The following is a 13394-nucleotide window of genomic DNA, read 5'->3' as shown; positions in this document are numbered from 1 at the left end:
AAACGCTGCTCCTGAGTTTTGGGTGCCTACAAAACAGCATCACAATGTTTTTCGGTGCGTTGTTGCTTTGTTATCCAGCTAGTAGTAGACCAAGTAGCAGGGAATTGCTGGTGTGGATTCTCTTTTAGCAGAAGAGGGTTTTAGTTGCACGACGGATAGCGCAGATGAGAACATACAGAAGGGATTGTATTTACACTTTACAATTTCACACACTCAACATCCATCTGCTGCCTGGGGTTGTGCACCTCGGCTAAAAATCAGCCCATCTTTAAGTAAACTCACGACCCTGTGTTTTCTTAACTAGCTAAAGCAAGAGAGACGACGACGAGGCTTCAAAAAGTAGCGAATTGTCAGAACTACAAGATCTGTTTATTTCTCTCCGGTGTTGTATTTTATCTCTCACTCAGGTAGTTACGAATTTACGAAAGCACAAACCGAGTCGTTGAATTCAAACTTCTAGTCAAAATTTAATGCGTTTCTTGCCTCTCTCCTGCTGCTATTTCTGTGTCATTGTGGTATTTCTAAATTGGAAGTGACGTAAAAGTAGTTCCACGTTTTACACTTTAAAGAAAGCAAGGAAATGCACAACTCCCGTTTCCACTGTACAACAACAATTGCACTTCATTATTTAAAGGCAACGACATAAACGTGGAAATGGTGCGGAAAGGTTACTACTACTGCTACTGACCGTTGTATAGCGATTCAACTGGAAGAACAGAGGGTTGCGGACAGGATAATAATACCGCACCTACTGACTGACCATAAGGTAACATCTTTAAGCTGTTGTCAGTTTATTGTGTAACATAAAACGATTATCGTACCGGAACATTCTCGAATACAACAAATATAAGCTGAGCATAATAGCAGCATTAGATTCCCGTCTTCCAATAAAAGAACATTTTAGAAACATTGCGGCTGTTACTCTTTCGATTTTTCAATTATAATGTTTTGTGAAGAAAGGATCTGACCTGGTTTTCTCGAGAAACACGAAACCATTTAGCTCGTGGGTGGATCACATCATTTTGGTTTTAGTTTTTTTTCTCCTGCCGCACGGCAATATATAGTAAAGACATAATTGAAGAAAGTGCTCAGATAGAGATGGATACGACACGCATGCTTTTTGGAGGAGAATCAATACTGTTTTTACCACGAGGCCATAAATCCTGGCAAATGATAAGTCACTTATTTTATATAGCCTGTGCAAACATCCATTACCTCCAAGTTTGTTTAGGATGTTACTTTGTCACCATTCTAATTGCACTTGTGCCGTGTAAGAATAATTGCACTTCATGGTGTGCTTACATGTGTACATAAACCGGAGATGGAAACCATTTCTTATTTCGTGGAAGGTTGATTCATATTACTATTAACGTGTACTAAACTTATGAGTGAATTTATTAACTGATTAATGCAATAAAAAAAATTATCACAGCGTATGAGAAAGAGCATCGTGAATGTGAAGGGGTGCATATTTTGGCTGTTGAACTGAAGCAGAACGTGGCTTAGCACTACTCGAGGAAGTGAAGAACATGAATCACAACAAAACTGGGAGCATTAGAGGCCAAAGCGATTTAATAAATCTGTAGAACACACACCGACCGGAAGCTTCATAAATCAGGAATCTCATGGTTCACTTCGTTCGCTGACTGATTGACAGGATTCCTCTCTCGAAAAACAATATCTATTTACGAGATAGCATAACGTATAGAGTTTCTACGTTAGGATTAAATTGCTCCTTTATTGCCAAAATTCCAAGAATGTCGACATTTTTCCCCAGCAAGGAATGCACAGTAAAAACAGTTAAAAGTTAATACTGCAGCTAATTGGAGTGAGATGGATTGGCAAGTGTGTGTTGCAAATGATACATTTAGGTAGCTCATTGATACGATATTCTGCAGCCTGCTCTCTCTCACTAATGCATACATATGTACATATGTACGTATGTTCTTATGTACATACATGTATGCGTGTCAATTCATCTTGAAAGTACATTTGTTTGACCTCGCAGAAGCAGCACTATAATTTTTACCGTCTGTTAAAAAACTGTCTGTTGAACAATATTAGCACATTTATTCCTGGGTATGACTCGAATGAGCTCATCTTCTCACCTAATGAGCCCTGACACACTTTGATTACCAGTCTAATGGAGAAGTGCATAATAATAATGCATTCATTCCCCTGCTTCACCATGCATCGGAAGATAGCGCCTTATCATTACGTTTATCCATAAAGAGCATATTAACCCATTTGAACACAGTAATTCAGTATTCATCATTTCACTCCCGCACGCTCTCCATCATCCAAAACTCTCATGCAATGAGCAGATGTAGGTTATTATACATTCTCCCATACGCTCAATCAATCAAGGAAGTTGGCAATTGTTGGGTGCCGTTGAAATGTGGAAAAAGTTGACGTTTCAGTTTTAATTTTAAGGGTCTCAACTGTTGGGTGGTGGCGTCGCTGGTGCTGCTGGGGGAGGAAGTGGACGTCAGTCAGACACAAGTGCAAATGGGCTACCACGAGCTACCAGACGGATGAAAATGGACATGATGAATGTAAGTATTCCAATTTTAGCAAAACCTGAAGAATTCCTTTCTGTTCCCGTGAATTCCGCTGATCTACTTTCTCAGCAGTCTCTGCTTAGCTTACTTGCTGTGTCAGTTGGTTCACGCCACTCATTATTCATCTAATCGTATTTCCTCAGCTTTTACCCTAAAATTTAAGGCTGTTATTGCTTTCTTCCAATTTTACTCCTGCTCAGCGTTCGTGATGGATGTTTATTTGCTCGGCAATCTTTATGGTTTCTAGTTTCGTCAGCGTCTATTTCAAGAATTTACACGTCTACATAAAGTAATTCTCTCAACTATGCTCAGCAAAATAAACGAGTATTCTCAAAAAAATTCTTGAATCCATTCCTTCAGTTACTACTTGTTGTTGTATGTATTTAGACTGAGGAATGGTGGATGCATGTTTCACTGTGGACCATTTATTGTGCCGTTCCTCTGCTACTGCTATTGATAGCGTTCATGACGAAATAATGTTTTCTTATCCTCCTCCCACTCCTACTAAATATGTAGTAAAAAATCAGAATAAAAAATCCCTTTGCTTAATATTTATTTAAATGTTTTTTTTTGTTTAATTGTATCGTGACTCATAAATGTGGACCTTTGAACTTTTAGTCGCCCCCACCACCACCAAAACATCTCGGTGGTAGTGGTGGAACGTCCAGAATGATCAGTACCAAGTCGGCGGCTATCGTTCAGCCACCCGTCTACAGCCACACAATTTATCGAAAATTGTCCCCCGACTATCCAATGTACACGTACCACTACAAATCCCCCTCTATCTCTTCCTCCATCTACTCAGAACCCATCCACGCTAGGTCTTCGTACAAGCAGGTTCTATCACTCACTTTATTTTTTGCTTATTTTGTACGATATTACTGTGTGCATTTTCATTATGAGTTTTACAACTAGAAAAATGCATATTTTTTGGTGTGTAAATCTAAATGTAAAACCCCATAGTGTGACCTCAAAAGTATTTAGTACGATGCACAAGTCCAAATTGCAATCAATCAAACATGTAAAAATTAATGACAATGCATTCAAGCAGTATTCTGGCTATTTCAATAGGGGGTCTTCTCACAACGGTCGGCTTTTGGTCGACCACAGCCTCCTCATCCATCTAGTGCAATGTTTGACGAAGCTGACGACCCTGGCATCATGTCGGAAGCGGGTAATTATATTAAAATCTTGCAACCGTTATGTGTAAAAATGGCAAACTGTTCAAACTAGAAAGACTTGCATCATAGTGGTTAAAATGGGATGCTAAAATCTTCTTGGTCGTTTAGAAACCGCATCGACAGGGTTTCGAAGAGGTGGAAAGGCTAGATCGTCCTTACCAGTAGTGCGAACGCCAAGTAAAACCTTGGAAAGACCTTTGGGTAAGTGTAGATGAAATCAGTCATGTAGAACGAAAGGCAATCAAGTGGGTGGTAATGGAGAGAAAGGAATGGATTTTTTGTGTGTGTACAATTGTGCTTTCACTTTAGGTTTGGTGTTTCTCCAGTATCGAACTGAGACTAAGCGTGCTTTGCTACCAAATGAAGGTAATAAACTCCTTCGTACTTTTTTATTTATTTCAAAATGGGTTCCAAATTATGCATCAAGAAAGTGATTTTGATGATGAAAATGTTATAAATCCTTAAAGCCGGTTTCACTTACCTAAAAATTGACAATAAATTGTATACGCATGAAAGTAAGGGCGTTATTTATTGTTTCAGTTACATCGCTGGATACTGTAAAAGCTCTCTTCGTACGATCGTTTCCCCGTCAACTTTCAATGGAATACTTGGATGCCATGAATGTAAAGATTTATATCCACGACGGATCCAAGGACATGTTTTACGAGCTGGTATGTGTGAGCCTTCTTTAATGCGTATCGGATTTTTGTCCCTATAAAATTTAGCGTGATTTTTTACTATTTATTTTTAGGAAGACCTCAGGTAAGTTCCAGTCAATCTCTTTTATTAAGCTGTCCGATGTTAAGTAACAGGGAAAAGAGTATAAAATTATACAATTTTGTTGACAGGGACGTTCGGGATAGATCTGTAATGCGTTTGGTTAATGGGAAAGGTGAACTTAAGCTACTTTTACATATGTTTGTCATGCTTACTCAGATATAAAGTAGGCCACCAAAAATACTAAGCTGTCACCCTGAGGGTTAATTTTCAATATCATAATTTTTAATTTACCAGATACCTGGGATCAAGACCAGTCCTACTTTTCTGAGCCGGAATTCGAATCAGAATATCAACATCAGCACATTCATAAAACTAAGGTACCTTATTTAGTTTTGTGCCTGATTTTGTTCCATATGCATTTTTCTACAGTTGTTGCATGTAATAAACGGACGAGTATATACATATATACGTTCATGTGGCACGTTAATGGAATTTTTACAGGGGAGCAAAGCACCTCCGTATATGACCTATAGTTACCCTATTGGTGCTACCAATTCGTTACCTCGAGTAAATCGACCGTTCTCGCCTGCGCCCGTAGCCATGAAATCCACTGGTAAGTAGGTCCAGGGCTTGATAATTTCCTACTAAAACCAATAAATTTAGATAGTTTTCTGTCTCTTGCTAACGGCGGAATAACGAATGACAACGACAATTGCAGTTCTAGCAGATTCGGCGCTTTACTCTCCTCGGACAACCGGAACAACCCAGGGCACAGCGTTTCCTATGCCACCATCCGGATACATCACACCAGATCTGAGGCGTAATATTTATTCCAGTGGAGGTAAATATATGTGCATACTTTTACTATCCATGTATAGAGTAGAGTGTGTATCTGCTAAGGCGTCTCGTGACAATAATTATTTTCATTTTCATTGGTAGCAGAGCCAACCTATGTTTCATCTCCGGAACGAAGATGCGTGGAAGATCCGTACTATTCCCAATTTCCTCAAACGAGATCGGGATCGATAACTCCAGTCATAATTGATGATGAGGCTCGTTTTCGTATGGAACATATGGAACGTCAACTTGCCAGTAAGAACCCAAACAGTTTATTTGACTTATTCTCTCATTAGTTTGAACAAGTCTAAAACAACTGTTTTTTTGTCTAAATTACTGCTTTAGACTTAACTGGACTAGTGCAAAAGGCTTTGGTCCATCCTCCAGTTCCTACCCCACCCACAAGACTCGTGCACTCTTCACCCTTGCCAAGAACCATACCTGGTGCTATCATCACTCCTCCCACACAGAATACTTACCGGGATTACATACCCACTCGAGACTACCGAGGTATGTATTGCGTTGTCTCTAACGGCAGACACAAAGCAGCAAAGATTTAGAGTCGGGAGCATCCTTTTTGCTCGCATCTAATAGTTGTTGGCTACTACTAAATCCATCACACAACGGCCTTCGTAGGGCTTAAATTAATGCTTGGTTACTTTTTGTGCAGACGATATCGATAAGCACTCTAGTTCAAGCTCTTCTTTACCAGGTAAATATGCCGGCTTTTGTGCTCTGTTTGGTGATTTTATACTCCTTCTGTCTCGACTGTCTCTCTTTTCTCTTTCCCTTTTGTGTGTCAATAAGGAGAATTGTTACCACAAGTCTCAGTCTTGAACAAATATTGAATTTGACCCAACACCATTTAAAATGTGGAATTAGTTGTGATCCATTGTGTAAAATGTGTACTGTTCCTTGCTCCAGATGACCCTGTTCGACCTATTGCAGAAAATCATATTCCTTCCAATGCCACCACTCATACAAAAGCTCCCAAGTTTGGCAAAGGTAGGTGCGCTTTTGGTTGTTTGTTAGTAAGTAGTAGTACGTATAACCGAGTGTAAAAACGCTGGCTATTTTTCTATATAATAGCAGACACATTTTCCAGATTAGTTGTTAATGCTACCGCGACTTATTCTTAGTATATGGCCGAGAAACCTTATTATTGCATGCATAAGAATATCTCGCCGCGTATGCTTTGAGTTGTGTCATCTTCACGTCTCTGTTTTTTATGTGCGCAGAAAAATCCGTGTCGTTTAGCGAAAAGTGAGTCAATGACACTAAAATTTAATGTTAACAGCACGAATTTCATTTACATAAAGTGTTTTGGCTGGTTGGTGAGATTTCCTAAAGGTGATGATACCCCTTGCTTGAACTTCCACAAATTGTATAACGCAACTGCCCTTTCCTTCTTCAACTTGGTCCTCTCCTTCTTCACTACTTCGAGCTCTTCTGACAATTTGGCGACGAGTTTGAGAGAGACGTCCTTCTCCTTCTTCACTACTTCGAGCTCTTCTGACAATTTGGCGACGAGTTTGAGAGAGACGTCCTTCTCCTTCTTCACTACTTCGAGCTCTTCTGACAATTTGGCGACGAGTTTGAGAGAGACGTCCTTCTCCTTCTTCACTACTTCGAGCTCTTCTGACAATTTGGCGACGAGTTTGAGAGAGACGTCCTTCTCCTTCTTCACTACTTCGAGCTCTTCTGACAATTTGGCGACGAGTTTGGGAGATTCGTCATCTCCGTTTGCGCTGTTGGTGGAACCAAGCAATAACTTTTTAGGTTTAAACGAGAGAGAGCCCTGGACTGTTTGACTTGTACGTTTTAGGGAGACTGAATTTGGTGTAGGGGTCGAAGTGGATGTGTAAGTAGAAGTAGACGGTTTCGGTCCAGAGGACACTGATCTGTAAGTGCAAATTACATATGTATTTGTAAATGCGATGATTTACTACAAGTAGTAATAGAATACCTGTGATGCATAAGAGTCTTGAGGGGGACATTCGAAGGAGAATAGCCACGGATTGCCTTGCATGTTTTTTTGTGCCGGTTCATGTTGGATTTAATACCGAAACTTTTATCACATTTGAAACATTTAAACGGCTTGTCTCCTGTATGGACGGTCATGTGCCTGCAAAATAACGAGTCATTAAATGTGGGGTAAAAATTTAAATAGGAGGAGGGATAAATAAATTACTGTTTCACTGCAACGGTTGACTTTGAACTAAAGTGACACCCTTTGACGTGACATCTAAACTTTCCAAGAGGGGCGCGACGTTTTGCCTTTGGTACAATTTTTACAACTAATTTCTCCTCCTCTTCGTCATTCACTTCCTCAATTAAACCAGCAGTATGTTCACTATAATTACAAATTAAATACAATCATTCAGTCCATACAAAATAAGATGTATAAATTTAAATTTATTTGGTGACATACTCAATTATTTTATCTAGGTCTACCCGAATTTTTCTAAAAGTGTACTCCGTAGCTTTACTTTTGAAACTCCCAGGGAGTCCATTTTGCCTTCTTCGATATTGCTTTAACTGATTAGCTTCTTGCAGGGAGTATGTAAAAATTGGGAGCTTAACAAAATCAGTGTTCACGGCAGTAAAACTTGGATCAATTGAATCCCTAAAAAAATTAATGTTAAGTATTGATTATGAAATAGATGTATATTAATAGATTTGTATTACGAATGCAAATACTTACAATACGGAGCATTTTCCGATATATGCATTGTGTATCGCGGCTCCTGTGGCGACGAGTGGGTCAACAAGACTTGACGTTCCTAGTGTCATTTCCCGTATCCTTTTGTGGGGGTCACGCCACAGAAGGGCGATGACAGAATGCAGTACATACTCGTTAGCTAGAAATCAAGCACAAAAAAACAAACTGATTGCATTTTCCTTTATCATTGACTATCATAAATAAATAATATTTAGCCACTCACCTGGAGTCGCCAATAACTGTTTTTTAGTTACCCTCACAGCAACGTATTTTCCGTTTTTTTCTTTTATAAACTTGAAGATGTAGTCGGTCTCACGAACATCTGTGCTTGTGAAGTGACGCCCTGCGCGTCCTGCTCTTGTACATATCTCCTTGTACAACCGGTCCCGTAAGTCTCTCACCTTCAAAACATCTTGCACTTCCACGAAAACACTCTTTTTTACTGCAAGAAACATTAAAATAATAGAAATTGTTATATAGATATGAGCATAAATGTAAAAATATGATAAGACTTATGCTTTGATTACCTGATTTGACGTATTCAGCAATTTCTGCTTCCCCTAACTCTACCCGTCCCCCCTCCACCACCTTCCCGTTGACCAGAGTGAATATTGCAAACATTGCAATCAGAGTGACAAGAAATAATAGAACTGAAAAGTTAAAAATGTGAAATGAGCAAGAAATATGTACAAAAATATAGGTTATTTCCTTACATACTAGTAACTTACCCAGTTAAATATATTACTTGACTTGATTAAGTAGTTTAACCATTTTCCACCGGTGAATAAATAATTAATTTGGGACCGAACCAGCTTTAGTCGATTTCTCACCAAATCGGTCTTGTTTTGCTTTTAATAAACGCGCGTCAAAAAATCTCAGTACTTCTCGTTAATCATTAAATTTGTCTTGTCTAGTGTCGTCTCGTACCGTGTCGTTTGATTTGTCGTTTAGCGAAGATCCTCCCGAACATGGGAAACAACACTCGCCTTCTCAATACTCAGGTTATTACATACTCATGAAGTTTCACACATATAACGAAATATTATCCTTCACGTATTCACATACCTATTTGTACCACTAATAATAACTGTCTCACATTCGTCACCTTTACTCAATTAACTTTCTTTCCTGTCTTTGGGGGCTTGTCTTTCTCACTCCTGCAGCCGAGAAGCCAACAAAGCCAGCAATCAAATCAACTACGTTGCCCCGAATGTCCCAGGGTATTCATCATTATTCCTATACTTGCATATTCAAAACGACTACAACCATAAACGAGCCTGCTTATGCTGCATGCATTTCTACGTTTGGATGTCTAAGAGGAATCAATTTGCAATGATTTATTACTATAGATCGAGTTCTTAAGCCTGTTCCTGCGACGGCGGCTACAGGTGTGCCAAAACAAATTGTTCTTCCTGCTCAACCAGCACTGGTTAATATCCCTTCGCATCACGATAATAGACAATACTATTCTGGTCCAAGAGGTATGCACACACATGCGACCCATGTGTATTTATTGATGATAAAATACTTCTAAACGTAGCAATGCAAGAAATTATGGTGGTGTATTTTCCTACAGGCGAACTTTGTCTCAACCCAGAAATGTTTAATCAGTTAAGAAATTTGCAAAAGAAGGCGAGGGAATTGAAGAGTGAGGTACATGGAAAAATCTTCCATTAATTTCATTAAATATGTAAAATAAAATAAACATATAGAATATTATTCGTGGTAGATTCGCGTTCTTCGACGAAATGTGCAAGTCCAGGCTCATTCCGTAAGAGAGACAATCAAGGACACATTTTTAAAATTTAAGTAAGTGCACAATTTTATGTGGTAGTAAATTACACCCCCGTTTGAAAACCACAAAACTAATAATGTATGGGCTTTCTCTAGAGTTGCTGCAATGGCCGGCAATGACCAATGGATGCAAGGTGATCCAGAGAAAGCACGAATACACAGGTGCGTTGATCTCAATTTTTAAATTCTGAAACGAAGAGACGTCACGATACTGTAAGTCTTTAAACATTAAAACTTTGCAACTACATGTTTTGTTTTGTTTAAGGGGAATACACAAGGAAAAGGAATACTACAAACAAGAGATGCTAAAGTTGGACAATGATTTAGAGTATGTTTTTCAGAGCTATTTTTGCCATCTTTCATACATTCACACACACGTCGAAACGTTGTAATTGATGATTGAACAGGGAGCTGGAAACGACAGTGGAGATTCTACGGGGTCATGTTATTACGAAACGGTTAGTTTATTCACCGTGTACGCTTCGTGTTGATAAAGAATGAAGAAATGTTGCATTTGTTTGGTTTGTATTTGTTTCTGATTGAGTTTGTTTGGTTTCGGTGTTTCCCAGAACCCGTGTGAATATGTCAGATGTCGAGAATATGGCATTAGTTCTCAGCAAGGCAAGGTAAGTTCAGCTATCAGCAGTAATGCTTGTTGCAATCTATATTGCAAATACACGTATTCATGCCCATAAAATTATTTGTGAATATCCTCCATAGTAAATCGGTGGCAGACCTGAAAACCCGTTTTCCATCCCTGCAAGAAAGCGTAAAAACCTTGCTAACAAACGAGATGGACGCAATGATGGTCGAAGAAAGATTCCTGAAAGAAGAACCTGAGAGACTGGAAGTTGCATTGAGGCGATGTAAGAAATTAACTGGGACGCTCGTCACGCTGAAGAGGTAGAAATAGCATGCGTATAAACATAATTGAAATGAATACCTGTTTGTTTAAAATTTTGGCTAGAGTATTGCAAAAATCTCGTAAAATATACCCTTATTTTTCAGACTGGCATCTGTACAAGAACAAAGACTGCCCTCGCAGGATGGGGAAAGCAGTCCAGGCACGAGCCCGCCTGGGGGAGGAACTCCAAATTCTAGTAAAATGAACAACAGGGTAAGCAAAAAGGGGTTGGGGTCGGTATGTCGAATAAAGTGAGAATAAAGTTTTTAGTGAACATCATCACTGTAGACCAAAGTATATTTGATAGTAACCTTATTTTCTCAGTTATTAATTATTCTGCATGGTAAAACTTATTATTGTGTTCATGAACGAACTATGGAACACGTGTGTATAGTAACGAAACGATAGCTGAGAGACTGAAGCTTACGGTAGTGCTTTTATTTTATATAGTATCTCAAACAAGGCTGGAAATGGAGCTCGCACTTCAAGAAAGTAATTTCAGACTCAGAGTACGTTGATCAACTAATGCTGTTTTTTGTAGTACGTATATTAAATATGCATGTCAGGCTGTCCCGTCGTCGTGTCATTCATTCCTTCATTCGTTCGATCATTTACAGGAGTTTTCGTTCACTTATTTGCCTGTTTGCGCATATTTTGTGTTACTGCTCTCTAAATATTCTTAATATCATATTGCTGATTATTAATATTAATGCTGCTGTCGTAGTAGTGTCGTGTGGATTGAGCTAGCGGTGATTGTTCCATTTATTATTATTATTATCGTCATTATTTATTATATTAATGTTAATTTAAATTTTTAAAATACTACCGCGTAACCTTCTGAAACATCATCTTCCATGTTCCAACTATTTGTGTAGGGGGCCACCACCGGTTCAGTCCCCGGCTACGGATTCCTTAATGCGTCGGGGAACGTCATGGGACCCGGAATCAACTATGCCACGGGAACAGCCGTTGGTCCAGAAAATGCACTCGGTAGGCTTTTTTCTCCATTAATTCTCTTTGTCCCATCTACTAACACAGCAGCATTGTTTACATACGTGCATATACATTTGCTGTGGGGCATTTCATTAGGATTTAACTTTGAGATGTACTTACATGTAGTGAATAAATGTAATCAGCTTATGCTAATTAATACAATATGTCTGCTCCAACAGATGATTTACTAAACGAGCTAGACGGAGCTCATCAGATAGGAACTTATAAGCAACATAGGCTAGAACCACCCAAGCGTTTACCATCGTACCCATCGACCGAGTCTGGGTCACCGGTCCGGTCTCCTCTGCGTCCTCCTCTGCTGCCCAAACCTGCCAGAATTCCGCCACCCCCACCACCAAGAACGAGCTCCAAGTCCCCCCTCATCTCACCCAGCATCGAGTCCAGTGGAGGGGACTCGAGTGAAAGTATCAACAGCCAAGACGCCGGCTCCAACAAGCTCAGCCAGCGTCACCAAGAACTTTTGAGGAAGCAGCAGCAGTTGCAGGCGCAGTACAATCGGCTCCAAGTTTTGCAACAACGGTCCGTCTCCTCCACGGGCTCCAACTCTCCCGCGGAAAACAACAAGCTCGAGCTGAAGAAAACCGGAAGTGAAAGTAATCTGCGTGCCAAATTGGGGCTCGAATTCTCAGCAGCACCCACCGGCTCCCTCAGCAATATTAATAAGTCGGTGTTGTACGAAACGGACATTTTATGAATGTTTACCTCTCTTGCTCAAACTTTTCCATCATTTTTTCTATGTTCTTCTACTACTACTAACCCAGTTATTGGTACTATCTAACTACATACAAACTAATTCTAAAATTAATTCTAAATAAAAAAAGAAACATTTTACACATAGACAAAATAACAATTAGTTTCTGGTGGCATCGTATTTATTAGGCATGTGATATCTGCAATTCTAACACTCAGTTTAACCTGCAATACCACTAATATCATTCTACAAAAATGTGCAACAACGTACTCGATAGAAGGACGAGGGGGGAGTATCAGAAATCAGTTTTATTATTACCGTTATCATTATGATTATGGTGCTGAACATTTTGCAGGAAGTATAAATTCTTTTTTAGTTCGGCTGCAGAAAACTTGAGAACTTTTCGCCAAGGAAGAAGTTGTCGGCCGATGATGTCCCACAACAGCACGTCTAAAAGCATAAACATCAAACAATTTTACATCACAAATCCCAAAACAACTTTGTTTTCAAACTAACTTTTTCCTGAGATATTTTGGAACAGTTGGTCTAACCAGTCGTGGTATTTTCCCATTTCTGTCATATGCCGACTCGACACAAACTTCTACAAACAAATACAAATTATTATTATACAAGCATTCCAATATCAATTTAAGTAGTTCAAAACCTACCTAAGTTGTGCATTTGCATATCTGCCGCAGCTCCTAAAAGTTTCATCCTTGTCTTGTAGACCACCCTGGGTAATACCTGTGAAGAGGCAAATTGATACTCTCTATTAGTCGAGTTCGTCATCGCTTTGTACATTCGTGTTCGTGATTGACACCATTTACTTGCGTCGGAGTTGAGAAACAAACTTACCACAAGTTTTTGATCTGAAGTGAAAACAACTTTTCTGCAGCTGTGTACGTAATGAAAAATTAAAATAGGCATGCAATACTTAAGATATGGGTGGAACAGGTTGGGCTTAACGCGA

At 39.3% G+C, this 13394-nt stretch overlaps 3 protein-coding genes across 22 annotated transcripts in view; 1 reads left to right on the top strand and 2 right to left on the bottom strand.

Moving 5' to 3' along the window:
• The window catches only part of LOC110845451 (coiled-coil domain-containing protein AGAP005037), a 27759-nt gene extending 15182 nt beyond the window's left edge, over positions 1-12577 (top strand). For 6 of the 19 annotated variants that reach the window (XM_035849499.1, XM_035849497.1, XM_035849512.1 and 3 more), the window contains 28 exons: positions 2434-2555; positions 3180-3398; positions 3633-3735; positions 3851-3943; positions 4052-4108; positions 4283-4413; positions 4494-4504; positions 4591-4634; positions 4757-4839; positions 4964-5075; positions 5181-5303; positions 5402-5554; positions 5645-5809; positions 5970-6011; positions 6224-6304; positions 8936-9022; positions 9185-9241; positions 9371-9502; positions 9598-9674; positions 9751-9830; positions 9912-9977; positions 10081-10143; positions 10223-10273; positions 10385-10441; positions 10536-10718; positions 10824-10932; positions 11595-11709; positions 11892-12577. In XM_035849499.1, the coding sequence (XP_035705392.1) occupies positions 2434-2555; positions 3180-3398; positions 3633-3735; positions 3851-3943; positions 4052-4108; positions 4283-4413; positions 4494-4504; positions 4591-4634; positions 4757-4839; positions 4964-5075; positions 5181-5303; positions 5402-5554; positions 5645-5809; positions 5970-6011; positions 6224-6304; positions 8936-9022; positions 9185-9241; positions 9371-9502; positions 9598-9674; positions 9751-9830; positions 9912-9977; positions 10081-10143; positions 10223-10273; positions 10385-10441; positions 10536-10718; positions 10824-10932; positions 11595-11709; positions 11892-12427 (3152 nt within the window). In that variant the 3' untranslated portion in view covers positions 12428-12577. Of the gene's footprint in view, positions 1-76; positions 767-2191; positions 2327-2433; positions 2556-3179; positions 3399-3632; positions 3736-3850; positions 3944-4051; positions 4109-4282; positions 4414-4493; positions 4505-4590; positions 4635-4756; positions 4840-4963; positions 5076-5180; positions 5304-5401; positions 5555-5644; positions 5810-5969; positions 6012-6223; positions 6305-8935; positions 9023-9184; positions 9242-9370; positions 9503-9597; positions 9675-9750; positions 9831-9911; positions 9978-10080; positions 10144-10222; positions 10274-10384; positions 10442-10535; positions 10719-10823; positions 10933-11169; positions 11229-11594; positions 11710-11891 lie in introns of those variants that run through there. The other 13 variants (XM_035849508.1, XM_022091875.2, XM_022091870.2 and 10 more) reach the window with 13 other exon arrangements.
• LOC110845453 lies at positions 6608-8911 on the bottom strand. The gene is made up of 8 exons (XM_022091879.2): positions 8750-8911; positions 8549-8671; positions 8245-8463; positions 8004-8160; positions 7731-7925; positions 7491-7652; positions 7266-7424; positions 6608-7200 (listed from the first exon to the last, which is right to left on the bottom strand). Exons 2-8 carry the CDS (start codon positions 8640-8642, stop codon positions 6609-6611), a joined length of 1578 nt encoding a protein of 525 aa, XP_021947571.1. The 5' UTR covers positions 8643-8671; positions 8750-8911; the 3' UTR covers position 6608.
• LOC110845450 lies at positions 12433-13394 on the bottom strand. 2 transcript variants are annotated; one of them, XM_035849516.1, is made up of 4 exons: positions 13280-13394; positions 13093-13168; positions 12941-13025; positions 12433-12874 (listed from the first exon to the last, which is right to left on the bottom strand). In XM_035849516.1, exons 1-4 carry the CDS (start codon positions 13349-13351, stop codon positions 12757-12759), a joined length of 351 nt encoding a protein of 116 aa, XP_035705409.1. In that variant the 5' UTR covers positions 13352-13394; the 3' UTR covers positions 12433-12756. The 2 variants fall into 2 exon arrangements, with proteins under 2 accessions (XP_035705409.1, XP_035705410.1); XM_035849517.1 differs by lacking the exon at positions 13280-13394 and having other exon boundaries at positions 13093-13237.

This window comes from Folsomia candida, unplaced genomic scaffold, assembly GCF_002217175.1.
Source record: "Folsomia candida strain VU population unplaced genomic scaffold, ASM221717v1 Fcan01_Sc003, whole genome shotgun sequence".
Lineage (NCBI taxonomy): Eukaryota > Metazoa > Arthropoda > Collembola > Entomobryomorpha > Isotomidae > Folsomia > Folsomia candida.
This window is presented reverse-complemented; position numbering and strand designations above follow the sequence as displayed.